At 48.0% G+C, this 12791-nt stretch overlaps 1 protein-coding gene across 1 annotated transcript in view; it reads left to right on the top strand.

Moving 5' to 3' along the window:
- Positions 1 to 235: 235 nt before the first annotated feature.
- Positions 236 to 12791, top strand: part of sipa1l1 (signal-induced proliferation-associated 1 like 1) — a 30731-nt gene continuing 18175 nt past the window's right edge. The window contains exons 1-7 of the mRNA XM_071519903.1: positions 236 to 1630; positions 1811 to 2030; positions 2200 to 2330; positions 4411 to 4599; positions 5192 to 5366; positions 6870 to 6973; positions 7453 to 7610. Coding sequence (XP_071376004.1) covers positions 236 to 1630; positions 1811 to 2030; positions 2200 to 2330; positions 4411 to 4599; positions 5192 to 5366; positions 6870 to 6973; positions 7453 to 7610 — 2372 coding nt within the window. The remainder of the gene's footprint in view (positions 1631 to 1810; positions 2031 to 2199; positions 2331 to 4410; positions 4600 to 5191; positions 5367 to 6869; positions 6974 to 7452; positions 7611 to 12791) is intronic.

Genomic DNA, 12791 nt, shown 5'->3' with positions numbered 1-12791 from the left:
TTTCCTTAATCCAATGACTGTATGGATTATTGCTCTGTCTTCCTCCTTATGGCCCCTACTCATAAATCTTCTCCTCTCCTCTTCCTGCAGCACCCCATGTGTCCATGAGGTTCTTTCTCCTCTCCTCTCAGTGGGCATAATGCTGACCTTCATCTGAGCCCACCACCCCATCCAATCCCACACCCCTACCTCTCCCTCCCATCTCCCCTCCCCGTACCCTCTTCCCGGCTCCATCATGACCAGTCTGAAGCGTTCCCAGACCGAGCGCTCGGTCGGCGGCTCGGTGCCCGCCACCGACGAGTTCTATACCCGCCGCCTGCGACTGCCCAACGGAGGGGCGCCGCCCCCCCGCAGCGAGAGCGCCCACATCTCCTCCTCCTCCACCACTGGCACCAACCCCGGCGTCCCCAAGATGGGGGTTCGCGCCCGGGTGGCCGACTGGCCCCCGAGGAAAGACGGGGGAGGAGGAGGTGTTTGGCATATCACCGTGGAAACAGACTCGCCCAGCTCCACCACCACCAGCTCTTCGGGATCAGGAAGTGGAGAAAGAGAAAGAGTTGGAGGAGGCGGCGGCGGAGGGGGAGGAGGAGGCGGGATGTCAGCCGTCACTGCCCACAGCAATCTGTCAGCCAAGCTGGGCCACCTGATCAGCCCGCAGGACTCATCCATGCTGCGCAACATCCACAACACCCTGAAGAACAAGATGCAGAGCAAAGGGAAGGACAATCGCTTCCTGTCACCAGATGGCTATCTGGGCTCACCTCGCAAAGGCATGAGGCGCATCCGCCAGCGCAGTAACAGCGATATCACCATCAGTGAGCTGGACGGGGACGGCAGCGAGGGCTGGTCCTTCTCCGGCTGGACACCCATGCACCGCGAGTACGGCAGCACTTCCTCTATAGATAAACACGGGGTGTCAGGAGAGAGCTTCTTTGACATGCTAAAGGGCTACCAGTCCTCTGAGGCTCCTGATCAGCGAAGCCCGGCTCCGGAGAGGCTGGGCGAGCTCCTTACCGTGGCCCCCATCAAACAGGCTGCCCTGGACTTGCCTGACGGACCCCTGGGTCCGGCCAGAGGCAGCCCCGCCAGCCGCCTGAAGGAGCGAGAGAAGCACTTGAAGAGGAGGTCAAAGTCTGAGACGGGCGGAGAGTCGATATTCCGCAAGCTGCGCAGCGTGAAGGTGGAGGGCGACTCGTCCCGGGCTGGCTCAGACGCAGAGGATGGGGGGAAAGGGGACGAGAGCGGCCCCCCTCCCAAACCCTGGGTGTGCCAGAAAGGCTTCGCCCACTTCGACGTCCAGTCTCTGCTCTTTGACCTTAACGAGGCCGTCCACAGCCGGCAGTCGGGGGGCAAGCGCAAGAACACCACTACCGGCGCCTCTGCCGCCGCCGCCGCTTCCGCTTCCGCTTCGGCCTCTTCCTCCCTCTCCTCCAATCAGAGCGGAGTGTACGGGTCACCCTGTGGCTCGCAAGAGGAGCTGAGCACCAAGGACGGAACAGGAGGAGGACACGGCACCAATCCCGCCCTGGACCCTGGTGACGACAAGAGCAATGACCTGGTGCTCAGCTGCCCCTGCTTCAGGAACGAGGTCGGCGGAGAGGGTGAGAGGAGCATCTGTCCTTCCAAACAGGTAGGCTTTGGGCAAGAATATGATTATTACTGTATCTTTATGATAAATAGCTTTTTGCATAGATCACTACAAAGGCTAATAGTGTATTGTAAAGTTTTTCTGAAGATCCAATAGTGATAATATGGCGGAATCTGGCACCTTTACCCTTGTAACTCTTCCTGGTCTTCTGTCCTCCAGCAGGGCAGCATAGGCAGCGGTGGGAGCTCGAGCAGTTCCTCGGGCAGCACGGAGGAAGGCCCCCTGGAGGCCACCCTCACCACCCACTTCACCAACGCCGGTGTGGCCGTGCTGGAGGCCCCCAAGGACGGGCAGGGCCAGCACGCCGACAGGGCCAAGCGATACATCGTGGAGCACGTTGACCTCGGCGCCTATTACTATCGCAAGTACTTTTACCTCAGAGGTGAGCAAACCGCGTTGGCGTGACTCAACCTTAATGGGTCTTAATGGGCATGACTTAAGGAATGTCCTTTCCATCCCTCTGCCCTCGCCGTAACGCTTCCTCCTCTCTCTCCCGCTTCCTCCTTCCCTCTCTCTCCCCCCCTCCAATCCCGTCCCGCCTCTCCCCCCAGAGCACTGGAACTACCTGGGGATGGACGAGACCCTGGGCCCAGTGGCGGTGAGTCTGAGGAGGGAGAAGTTGGAAGAGCACAAGGAGCACGGCCAGCAGTACAACTACAGGGTCATCTTCAGAACTAGCGAGGTACACGTTGTTGTTGTCTTTTAGATATCTGTCCATTCACTAAGATATATTCACAGCTGTAGACGATGGAGCCATGAATGCTCAGTTGTGTGTCAATATTTACACTGGCTGTTGTCACCGAGAGGCCGTTATGAGTTCAAATGGCGTGGGCGTTAGCATGAAGGATCTCCGCCCGACTTTGCTTACTGAGAACACCGTTAGAGACATTCTAAAAGCTTTATCTCAAGGTTGTCAGATGTGCCTTCCACAAGACCTTAGATGCCGCCCCCTCCTCTCCTCCGCTCCACCTGAGATCGTTACATGTTGTATTTCATTAGGAGCTCCTCTTCCCTACGCTCAACCCGCAGTCTGCACTGAGAAGAAACCTTTTCATGAATCCCTCCAGCCCTTGCCGCCATCTCCTCCTATAGACACACTTCTAAGCTCCAGAGAAGCATGTCCCCGTCCCCTGAGCTGAAACGCCCACCCCGCCATATTTGTCAGCCTACGTCTGTGAAGGACTGAGCCGTGCCATTTCCCAGCTAAAAGAGACTAAAATAACACCAAATGTATTTGAGTGTAGAGGGGAAAAAAAGCATCGCTCTCGTATAGAAGCTCCCCATAAGTAATAACCGTTCCAATCTCTTGGGATGACACACGGCCTAGTGTGCTGTTTTTTTCCTCTCTATTTTCCTCCCGCCTCCCTCTCTCCCTCTCTAATTGCTATTTTGAGAGCAGGGAGCTGGGCAGGTATGTGTGTGGGAGTGAGTGGGATGCGATGGCGTTGGTGAGAATAACCCAGTGTCTACAGAGCACAGCCATTGTCCTCTCTCCACCAGCTGGAGCGCTTCTCTCCTTCAGTTTGTTTAACCCAGAGGGTGTAGCCACCGACAGTGGGCTTACTGAGCACTATGTGAAGACACACAAAACACAGACACTTATCAGCGATCCACAAGAGCCATGGGACCACTACAGATATTCAGCTGTGTTTATTTTCTCTTGTTAGATATACAGGTCCCGGTCCTTCTTACAGTCCTCCTGATTTATTCATTGAAGTCCTCCTTGAGTTTGTTTTAGCCTGAAGCCTAAGAGTCTCCATAGTGGAAGCTGTGCGGTAGCAGTAGCAGTAGCAGTAGCAGTAGCAGCGGCACAGCCCACACACATTCTGTTCTGATCACTGTGTGACCGTGCTTCTGCTGTACTCGGTGTGATTATGTGCTCTAAAGATAAAAACGCACTGGGCAGATTGATCGTTCCAGACTCCTCAAAATGGAGAATCCCTTTTTTGTCACAGTGTTTTGATTTGCTCTGAATCAATGCGAAAAAGAAAAAAGAAAAAAGAAAACAACAATATTTAAGAACAGAGTGCTGGCAATCCTCCTCGAGCAAGCACCTAGCAGCACTGGAATGGACATCATAGCAAAAAACACTTGGATGAGCAATGTTTTTTAAATAAGTGGCTGTGGCATGATTTAAGGAATGCAGAAAAAGATGTGATAACATAATAAGAAACATTGGGATGAACAATGTTTTTTCCCATGTTGTCCATTTTAGTGCTGCTAGGTGCTTGCGTAACAGGAATTATAGGTCATCATCATCATCAACAATTATCTCCTTAAATCCTTTGATTGGCTGGCTTGTCCCCAAGCTCACCAATGCCAGCTTGAATTCTGCTTGTTAAATCTATCAGGCAGTGTCCAACTCCTGCTGAAGTAGACTCAATAAGGCATACTACCTCAAACTGCTCCTGACCATTGGCCAAAATGTCACATTTTAATTGACTACCAGCAACTTTCCATAAAATCTTCCATATGATGGCTATCCATGGCTGGTGTTAGATCAGGATGAGTTGTGATTGCTAGCAGAAGCAGAATGCAGGCAGACAGCAGACTCCATTACTGTTAGTATAATGCTAATGATTATAGCTGTGCCCCATCGTGAAATCAGGGACTATGGATTGGTCTCTGTTTGTTCTTTCATCATTACATTTGTAACGTATTGTATTGTTACGTAAGAGACTTGAGACATAGACCATCTTCACAGTCGCAGCCTTAATCCTTGCATTTCCTCTTCTCCCGTTCCTGCTCCCCTGCCTCTCCAGCTGAACACCCTGCGTGGGGCCATCCTGGAGGACGCGGTGCCCTCCACCTCTAAGCACGGTCTGGCTCGAGGCCTGCCCCTCAAAGAAGTGCTGGACTACCTGGTGCCCGAGCTCAACGCCCACTGCCTGCGCCTGGCGCTCAACACACCCAAGGTCACAGAGCAGCTGATGAAGCTGGACGAGCAGGGGGTGAGGAGACGAGATGAGGAGAGAGAGAAATGTTCATTTGATTGTTTATATTTGAAGAATTGATTCCTGAACTGCTGTATACAGTACAGGACGTTATTCTCATTTTCTGCTTTATTAATCGTTTCATAAGAATAGGTGTCTCCTTTTCCAAACGGTGGATGTCTCATCATGTATTTTTTATTTTTTATTTATGCTTAATCATTCAGTCTCACTTACGGACTATTACTGTACGTGGACGTTTAAGTGGAGAAACACACACCTGCAAAGCGTGTCACACTCACACGCGCAATGCAAACGCAATAATACACACACACACGCCACAGAAAAACAAACACTTTGATACCGCTGCCCGGTGCTGCAATCATCAAAACCTGAACTCTCTGAAAATGTCAACATGATTTCTCTGTAAAATGGCAACGCAATCACTCCAGTACAACCCAAGGTGGTTATTCTTAAAATGCCAACATGAGTTCTCCATGAAATGTCAACATGATTTCTCTGACATGATTTCTTACCCAGTAATATCCTTCTGCCCGCACCCCACCTCACCACCACCCTCTTTTCATCCCACCCACCCGTCTCCTCTCCGTAGCTGAGCTTCCAGCTGAAGGTGGGGGTGATGTACTGCATGGCGGGCCAGAGCAGCGAGGAGGAGATGTACAACAACGAATCGGCCGGCCCGGCGCTGGAGGAGTTCCTCCATCTGCTGGGGGAGAGGGTCAGGCTCAAAGGCTTCACCAAGTACCGCGCCCAGCTGGACACCAAGAGTATGCACATACATCATATGCACATGTATACACAGAAAAAAGTTGTCTTAGTACAGTGGGAATAGCATTCAGACTATCTTACACTGACATCAAAACCAATACCAATCAGCCAGGGTGGCCCCACAGCAGTAGGAGAAACACAGATTCACTCACACAAAAAATAGGAATTCTTATTGATTTAAAGAAGTCTTGAGTTCAGTTGCCCAACAAGCATTTGATGGACAGCGGCATGCAGGAGGTCAAGACCAACACCGCAGGTTTACAACGTCAGCCCACAGGTTTGAAACATTGCTGCGGGCCGTATCGACATCTATTCAATGTCAAAATGTTTGTAGGGAACCTTCAGTGGGGTCTGATTTTGCTCAGAAAATGTGTTTTAAAAAAAAATGTGAAAGGCTGTGAATTCTCTTGACCAAGTATGAAAACATCATAACTTTGTAATCCTCTGTCTTTCTCTGTCTCTGTCATAGCCAAGATTCCATTTTATCTCCTCTCTCTCTCTCTCTCTCTCTCTCTCTCTCTCTCTCTCTCTCTCTGTGTCCCTCTTTCTGTCTCTTATGTAACCTTGTTTTAGCTATTTTACTCCATTAAAGCCCCATCAATTAAATCATGGCTCATAATGCTTTTTGAGACAACACTCCCAGCATTTCTTTGTATTCTAAAGTCTCCCCAGTCACCTGTTGCGGGAAGTGCGGTACAGTTAAATGTTTAGTGGCCTTTTATTAAATTAAATACAGCCATCCCAGACATTCCCTACAGAATGAGTGTAATTAATTGAGTTAATCTAGGTTAAGTACGGGCTTTTAAACACCCCGCGACTGTTTCGCTCTCTGAACAGAGCACATCGACAGACTGTGGAATTGGTTGTTAATGCGCAGCGGATGCTGTGGCTGTCTTTAGGGCCGGAGTCTGTTAAGAGCTAATGGAACAATGGGACCATCTGATCAGCATTTTGCAGCAGAGGACGAGGAGAAAAAAGGACACACTAGCCCAGGCAGAGTTGTAGATATCGAGGGAGAGAGAAAGAGATGGCGGCTTGCACGGACAGCTGATGAGAGAGAAATGCCTGACACAAAGAGAGAGATGGAGAGAGAGAGAGAGAGAAAGAGAGAGAGAGAAAGAGAGAGAGAGAAAGAGAGAGAGAGAAAGAGAGAGAGAGAGAGAGAGCGAGGCTGGGCAGAACATATCTGAGAACAAGTGCCAAAATTGAGTCTGCTCCAGCAGCGGGCACTAGACACTGGTTTCTGGCCATAAACGATGCAAGCAATCGTGTGGAAATAATATGATGCACTGAGAATCACTCTTTGCATGTAGAATTAACTTCATCTTTACTGTATCAGAGATGATTTCCAGTTCATGTGACAGAAATGTGTTTTGATTTTATTCTTATTTTGCTTTCTCTATATCTCTTTCAAATCCTTCTGTACACAGGACTCGGTTATAAATGAAACCATTCTTCTACTTCAAGTCAAATCAAATCATATGTAATTGCCTCCCTTCCAGCCGACTCGACGGGCACCCACTCCCTGTACACCACTTACAAGGACTATGAGATCATGTTCCATGTGTCCACCATGCTGCCCTACACGCCCAACAACAAACAGCAGGTATGTTAATAGAACAACGATTCACCGTTTTAACAGAATCCACCATAACATTTAAATTGTGTCACTCCACTCGCCACTGATCGACAGTAAAGTTTAGGTTTGTGTACATGAGAAGTTCTTTTTCTCTAAATGATCGAAGCAAGAGTGTCATCTTTGTTGGAATAGAGCACTTTGTGGACAGTGTGACTACATTTTTCCAGATATATTGGTGCATTCTCTGGCCTAGAACTGTTAGCAACACTGTGATAAAAAGCTCTCTTGGGTGTGTAAGCTCAGCGGCACCAAGACATATTGTTTGTTTACATCATACATTAGCCTTGGTTCTTTTATTTCAGCTTTGGGAGGAACGTACACATTTATAAACACTGATTACCCGGGCCAGGGTTGTCATAAAAACACATGCGTTTATTTTTAAGGTGGAATTTGCCATTGATGTGTTGGTAAAGAGTTCATCCTCTCTGTCTGTGTGCTTTTCCCAGTTGCTGCGGAAGCGGCACATAGGGAACGACATCGTCACCATCGTGTTCCAGGAACCCGGGGCGCAGCCCTTCACGCCCAAGAACATCCGCTCCCACTTCCAGCACGTCTTCGTGGTGGTGCGCACACACAACCCCTGCTCCGACAATACCTCCTACAGGTGAGACACACTACCGCCGCGTATACGCACCTGTCGACACACAGATGCACACAATACACAGAGCCCGACTGATGAGTTCGAGGCCATAGTACAAGCGGTTGGTGACATTTTGAGATCTAGATGTAGTTTTGAGCAAATTATTTTTTTTACCGCATTAGTCATTTCCCATCACTGCTGAAACAAATTTGCCCCTCTCAAAATGTGTTCATCTGTCACTGCCTTTTATAATGACCTCATTCTAGGCAGCATGCATGTTTCTTTTCAGCATAGAGTAGGCTGTGGGTATCCAGAGCCCTCTCAGGACTGCTCACGATTTATTACCACATTGTCAGAGATGTGCGAGATAAAATCCAATGAGCCAGCCCAGCGTCATTATAAAGGAATAATGAACATGCTGCTTTTCTTCCCAAGTTTCCTCCAAAAACCTGTTTAGCTGTGAAGGACTTTTCACTCGCTGTTTATGCCTGTCGCTGTCCTGTTATCTACTCTCTTTCTCCGTCTCTCTCATCTTTCTCTCTCTCTCACACTCTCGCTCGCTCTCCCTCTAATGGGTGTTTTAATTGCTGTCGGAGCGCATTGTGTGTGAGGTCTTAATTGTGCCCCATGGGGCTACTTCGTTACTGAGCAACCGCACACACACACACACACACACATACACAAACAGAGGGTCCTGCCAAGTGGATCATCATTACAGCACATGCACGCATACATACACAAACAGAGCCACATGCACATGCGCGTGCAAATAGAGGGTCCTGCCAAGTGCATCATCATTACAGCTGTGAGTCTATTAATCCTTTCTCCTTCAGCCATAACTCGTTACTCCTCTTATAGAGTCAACAGTCTTAACTGTATTCCCAGCCTTGTGTTTGGGTTTCTGGGTCCTCTCTGTACCTCTGTCTACTTTGGGGTTTTGATCTCTTCAGCTGAACTTAACACAATACTCTACACAGCCAATGCAACTGGTTGACTACCTGCACCCTACACTGTTCAAACATTACTTGACATGCTGTGTTCCTTTCCTATAAATTGACTGAAATGACTTTTCAATGCATTATTGCATTAAAAGTTGGAAAAAGTCTTAAAATATATTATCAAAATTTAAGGTCTTAAATTCAGTTCCAGGTAACATTTAAAAAGGTCTTAAAAGATTGGGGGCCACGGTGTGCCAGCATGTCAAACAGGATAATCCAGCATCAAACATAGAAAGGCGATCTGGGTTAAGTGGGTGTGCCTGCTGTCGCACAGTGCAGAGGGATTTTCCCAGTGACCGCCAGACAGTTGCAACACAGAGGCAGCAAGATCCATGTGGGATATGCAGCAGGAGTTCAACGCCTGGCAAATCTCCTCTGAAATCTCTTTGACCCCGTGCAAAATATCGATGAGAGGAATATACCTATTGATTTCATCCCATAGAGAGTGTAATTCTTGCACAATTTGTGCATATGCCTACACCATGGCCCCCATATCAAAAAGTATTTGGCTTTCTGAAACCTGCAGATACCTTAATTCTGTCTCCTAATTCTAAATTGACCTTCCGGTGCATTATGTCTCTTTCTTCCCCCCTTTGAATGTCATGAATGTTTACTTGTTCTGCTGTTGTTGTTCAGTAAGTCCCTCTCAGTATGTAGGCTGCTTTGTGTCTGTGTTTTTAGATTTGAGTGGTGCTTACCAATGGTGTCGGACTTGTTTTCCGGCTGATTTCAGGATTAAGCTTAGGCTTTGCTTGTTGACTTTGAATGGTATTTTATTTGATATTTTTGCAAAAAGCACAGGTGTTTTGTTGAAGCCAAACAAAAAAAGATTAGTAATGGTGTGTGTAAACCTGTTAAGGTCTTTAATGCGTTTGATCACTGTGTGTGCCTGTTTGTAGTTAGCCTACGGTCTCCTGTGGTTTTTATTGGCTGCTGTAGCTGTAACGCTATTAGGTTGCAGGGCCAGCACTGTGCACTGATATTATCTTTAACTGAGCATAATTGCCTGTTAATCCCAACTACTTAGGAAACCTGCCTCATAAAATACAGTCTTAACGGCTGCTTTCCAAATAGATGTCGACATCCAGTAATGTTTGCAGTGCTCTAAACTCTTGGGCTTGTCTTAAAGGAATACCTTGCCATTGTGCCATTGTCACCAGACACTTGTCACATGGTGAAAGAGGAAATTTTTACATTTGTCTTTTAGTTTCCTCCAAATGGTTTGTTAGTTTTGTTGTATTGCAGTGGTTGATCTTGAGAAAAACATTTTTTGTTGTCTATTGATCACATGATGATCACATAATTTCTAATCCCAACCATAATCTTACCTCAACCCTAAACCTTTGTTTAAGATTATGTTTGGGGCATTTTTCCCTTCACTTGATAGTTCACAGTGGAGAGAGACAGGAAAGATTGGGAGAGAGAGAAGGGCCGGATTGGAACCCAGGATGTTGTGGTCACATGGTTCGTGCCTTGGCCAGCGGACGCCCTACCCAGCCCCAATTAAAATCAAACCCTAAGTGTAATATAAACCTTTTCTGCTGTGAGGACCGGCAGAATTGTATTTACTGGTAATCATACTGTAATTTTGAGGACTGCTGGTTGTCGCAAGTGGAATGAAACCTGTTATACACGCACACGCAAACACACACACACACACCCACCCCTCTGAGCCGCCTACTCCATAGGTATTGACATGTTCTTTTTCTTGCCCTGGCTCAGTGGGCAGCGGGTCGTGGATGCTGAGAGAGCGGAGCTGCCCACACATCGGATATTTATAAGACCACAAATCACTGAAACCACAGGAATGCGTTCTTTCATTTCTGCTGCCAAGCCTCCTGCCACGAGGGTCACACAGCAGCCATACAGCTCAGCCAGCCCCACTGCACTGCATCTCTCTCTCTCTCTCCACACTCCCTCTTTCTTTCTCACTCGCCCTTTTTTTTTCTCAATCACTTTTTTTCGCTCTGCCTTGTTCTCTCTCCCCGACTTTCCCTACCTCTAGCTCACTCCCCCTCTCTCTGTTCCCCGTCCTCTGAGTCACAGGTCTTTGGCGGACTGATTCACGGGTGGTTGAGATCAGCGCAAGTGCTTTTAGAGCGCCGATGTGATGTATTGAGTGATGTGTTGAGTGACGGCAGAAGAATAAAAATAAAAGGCCACATTTTATATTAATCATCCGCTCAGCCTGCTTATAGCCACTTGAGCTATTCCTCTCCTAATCCTGCATGATTCATTTATCAGCTATACAAATGCAGGCGAATATTGCTTTGTGGCCTTGTGACTTGCTTCGTGGCCGTCAATTTGAAAAAGTAGGATTTTTCAGAGATCGTTCATTGGTCAGATTTAATGCCAGTAACACCTTGTTGGAACAAGGGTAATGATAAGTTGCCAGCATGCCAAAAGCTAGTTAAATAACCAGAATTTCCCTTTAAGATCATAAGCATTAAAATGAAACTCGACACTTGACTCAGTTCTATTCTGCACTACCATAATAGCTACAGGGACACTTATTTTAGCATGTTCGGATGCCCCCACCGCCCACACACCTCCACACACCTCCACACACTCCCCCCCCCCCCCCCCCCCCCAGCCTTCAGCTGGAGAATTCAGCTGCTTCCAGTTTCTCGGCCTCGCTGTTGTAATACACCGTGAAAGTTCACGCGCCGCTTCGGGGAAATGTACAACAACAATCGGAAACGCCAGGCATCTCCGAGGCAATTTCAGCCACAGAAGCTTCGTTTTCCCTCTCTTAACCTCTGTCACAAACAAGGAAATGAGGTGTCAACAATTTGGCGGCTAGTTGAACACCACGCACGTCTCCGGGTGATGACAGGGTGTCTCGGAGGTATGTTTAGAAATATGTGGGCAACATGTTGACTTTAGTTGCTTATTAGACGGCGCTATTAAGCCCTCTAAGTGTCAACACATGCGTGTCAGCGGGGAAGTGTGTGGGGTGAGCGCTCTGACCTCCAGCGCCGCGCTGTCAGCTGGCAATTATTACCTGAGAGAGCGTCTGTAATTGAGCTCATTTAGTCATTAGCATGAAGAGGTTGAGGCAGGGGCAGCCGGCCTGTGCACAGACACACGGCTCAGTCGGTCAAACGCAAGGCCAGAGGAGCACAATACCTGCTCTGTGTTACCTAGCTGCTATAAACTAAGACATGAGACCGAGCGGGCTGTAAGCCTACCGGTCCCTCATTACAGGAAATGTTGTTTTTTCTCTTTCTCTCTTTCTCCTCTGCACTTCTCCATCTTTCTTCACTATACCTGTGAGGGCCGTTTGCACACACACAGGCACACATACACACTTCTCTTTTTCATTTGACCTCCCACTACCACTCCCCTTTTCCACTCTCCTTCCATTCCCCTGTCCTTTCAAAGTCTCCCATGCACTCAGACATATTTTCCTCTTCTCTCACTCGACTGTTTTTCTGAGACTTTGGGCAGACGGATTTGAATAGCAGCCTCCTCTCCTCCTCCTCCTCCTCCTCCTCCTCCTCCTCCTCCACTCCCCTCCCTCCTCGCCATGGCCGTCCAGCTGAGTTCCTGACATACCAGACAGGGCAAGCAGCCTCAGATGGCCATTCCAGGGGCTTAATGAAAGGAAAAAGGAGACGAAAGAGAAAGGAGGGATGGAGAGGGAGGGAAAGAGGGAGGTGTAACTGATATTAACGTTAGAAGGAAGAGACACACCGAGCACACATAGCCTCTATGCCGCAGTACCTTCTTTAATAAATGTCGTCAACCAACATTTTGACAGATGTCTTTGTTATGGTAACGAAACAGACTCCTCTGTTTGCGTTACCCCAACAAGGACATGGAAGACTAATTTAAGCGGAGAATGCAGAAACCAGAGCTGTTTTGTTGGTAAGAGGAGAGAGGTAGAAACCGGGACTAAGTCTACCTCCCTCACCACTTTCCCAATGTTTTTCCCCTCTAAATGTTTTTCTCTCAGTCCTGAGATATGATCCACCGGGCCAAGGTTTCGTCTTTGCCCTGCGTTCCTATGAGCAAACTGCATGGCTTTAAATCTCAAACCATTCCATCTGTCACGGAATCTGGCAGCACTTTTTTCAGATTTTATTTCAGTTGTTAATGATACAAATAGTACAAGCTTTGGACTTGACATGATGACTTGATTTACTGTGTAATAAAAACTCTGAATCTAGGCCCCAGGATCCTGAATGGGAACCATTTGTCATGC

This window comes from Centroberyx affinis, unplaced genomic scaffold (genome assembly GCF_046629955.1).
Source record: "Centroberyx affinis isolate AG114_WGS23_722 - 3 ecotype Tasmania unplaced genomic scaffold, CSIRO-AGI_Caff_v1 ptg000749l_1, whole genome shotgun sequence".
Taxonomy (NCBI): Eukaryota; Metazoa; Chordata; class Actinopteri; order Beryciformes; family Berycidae; genus Centroberyx; species Centroberyx affinis.
This window is presented reverse-complemented; position numbering and strand designations above follow the sequence as displayed.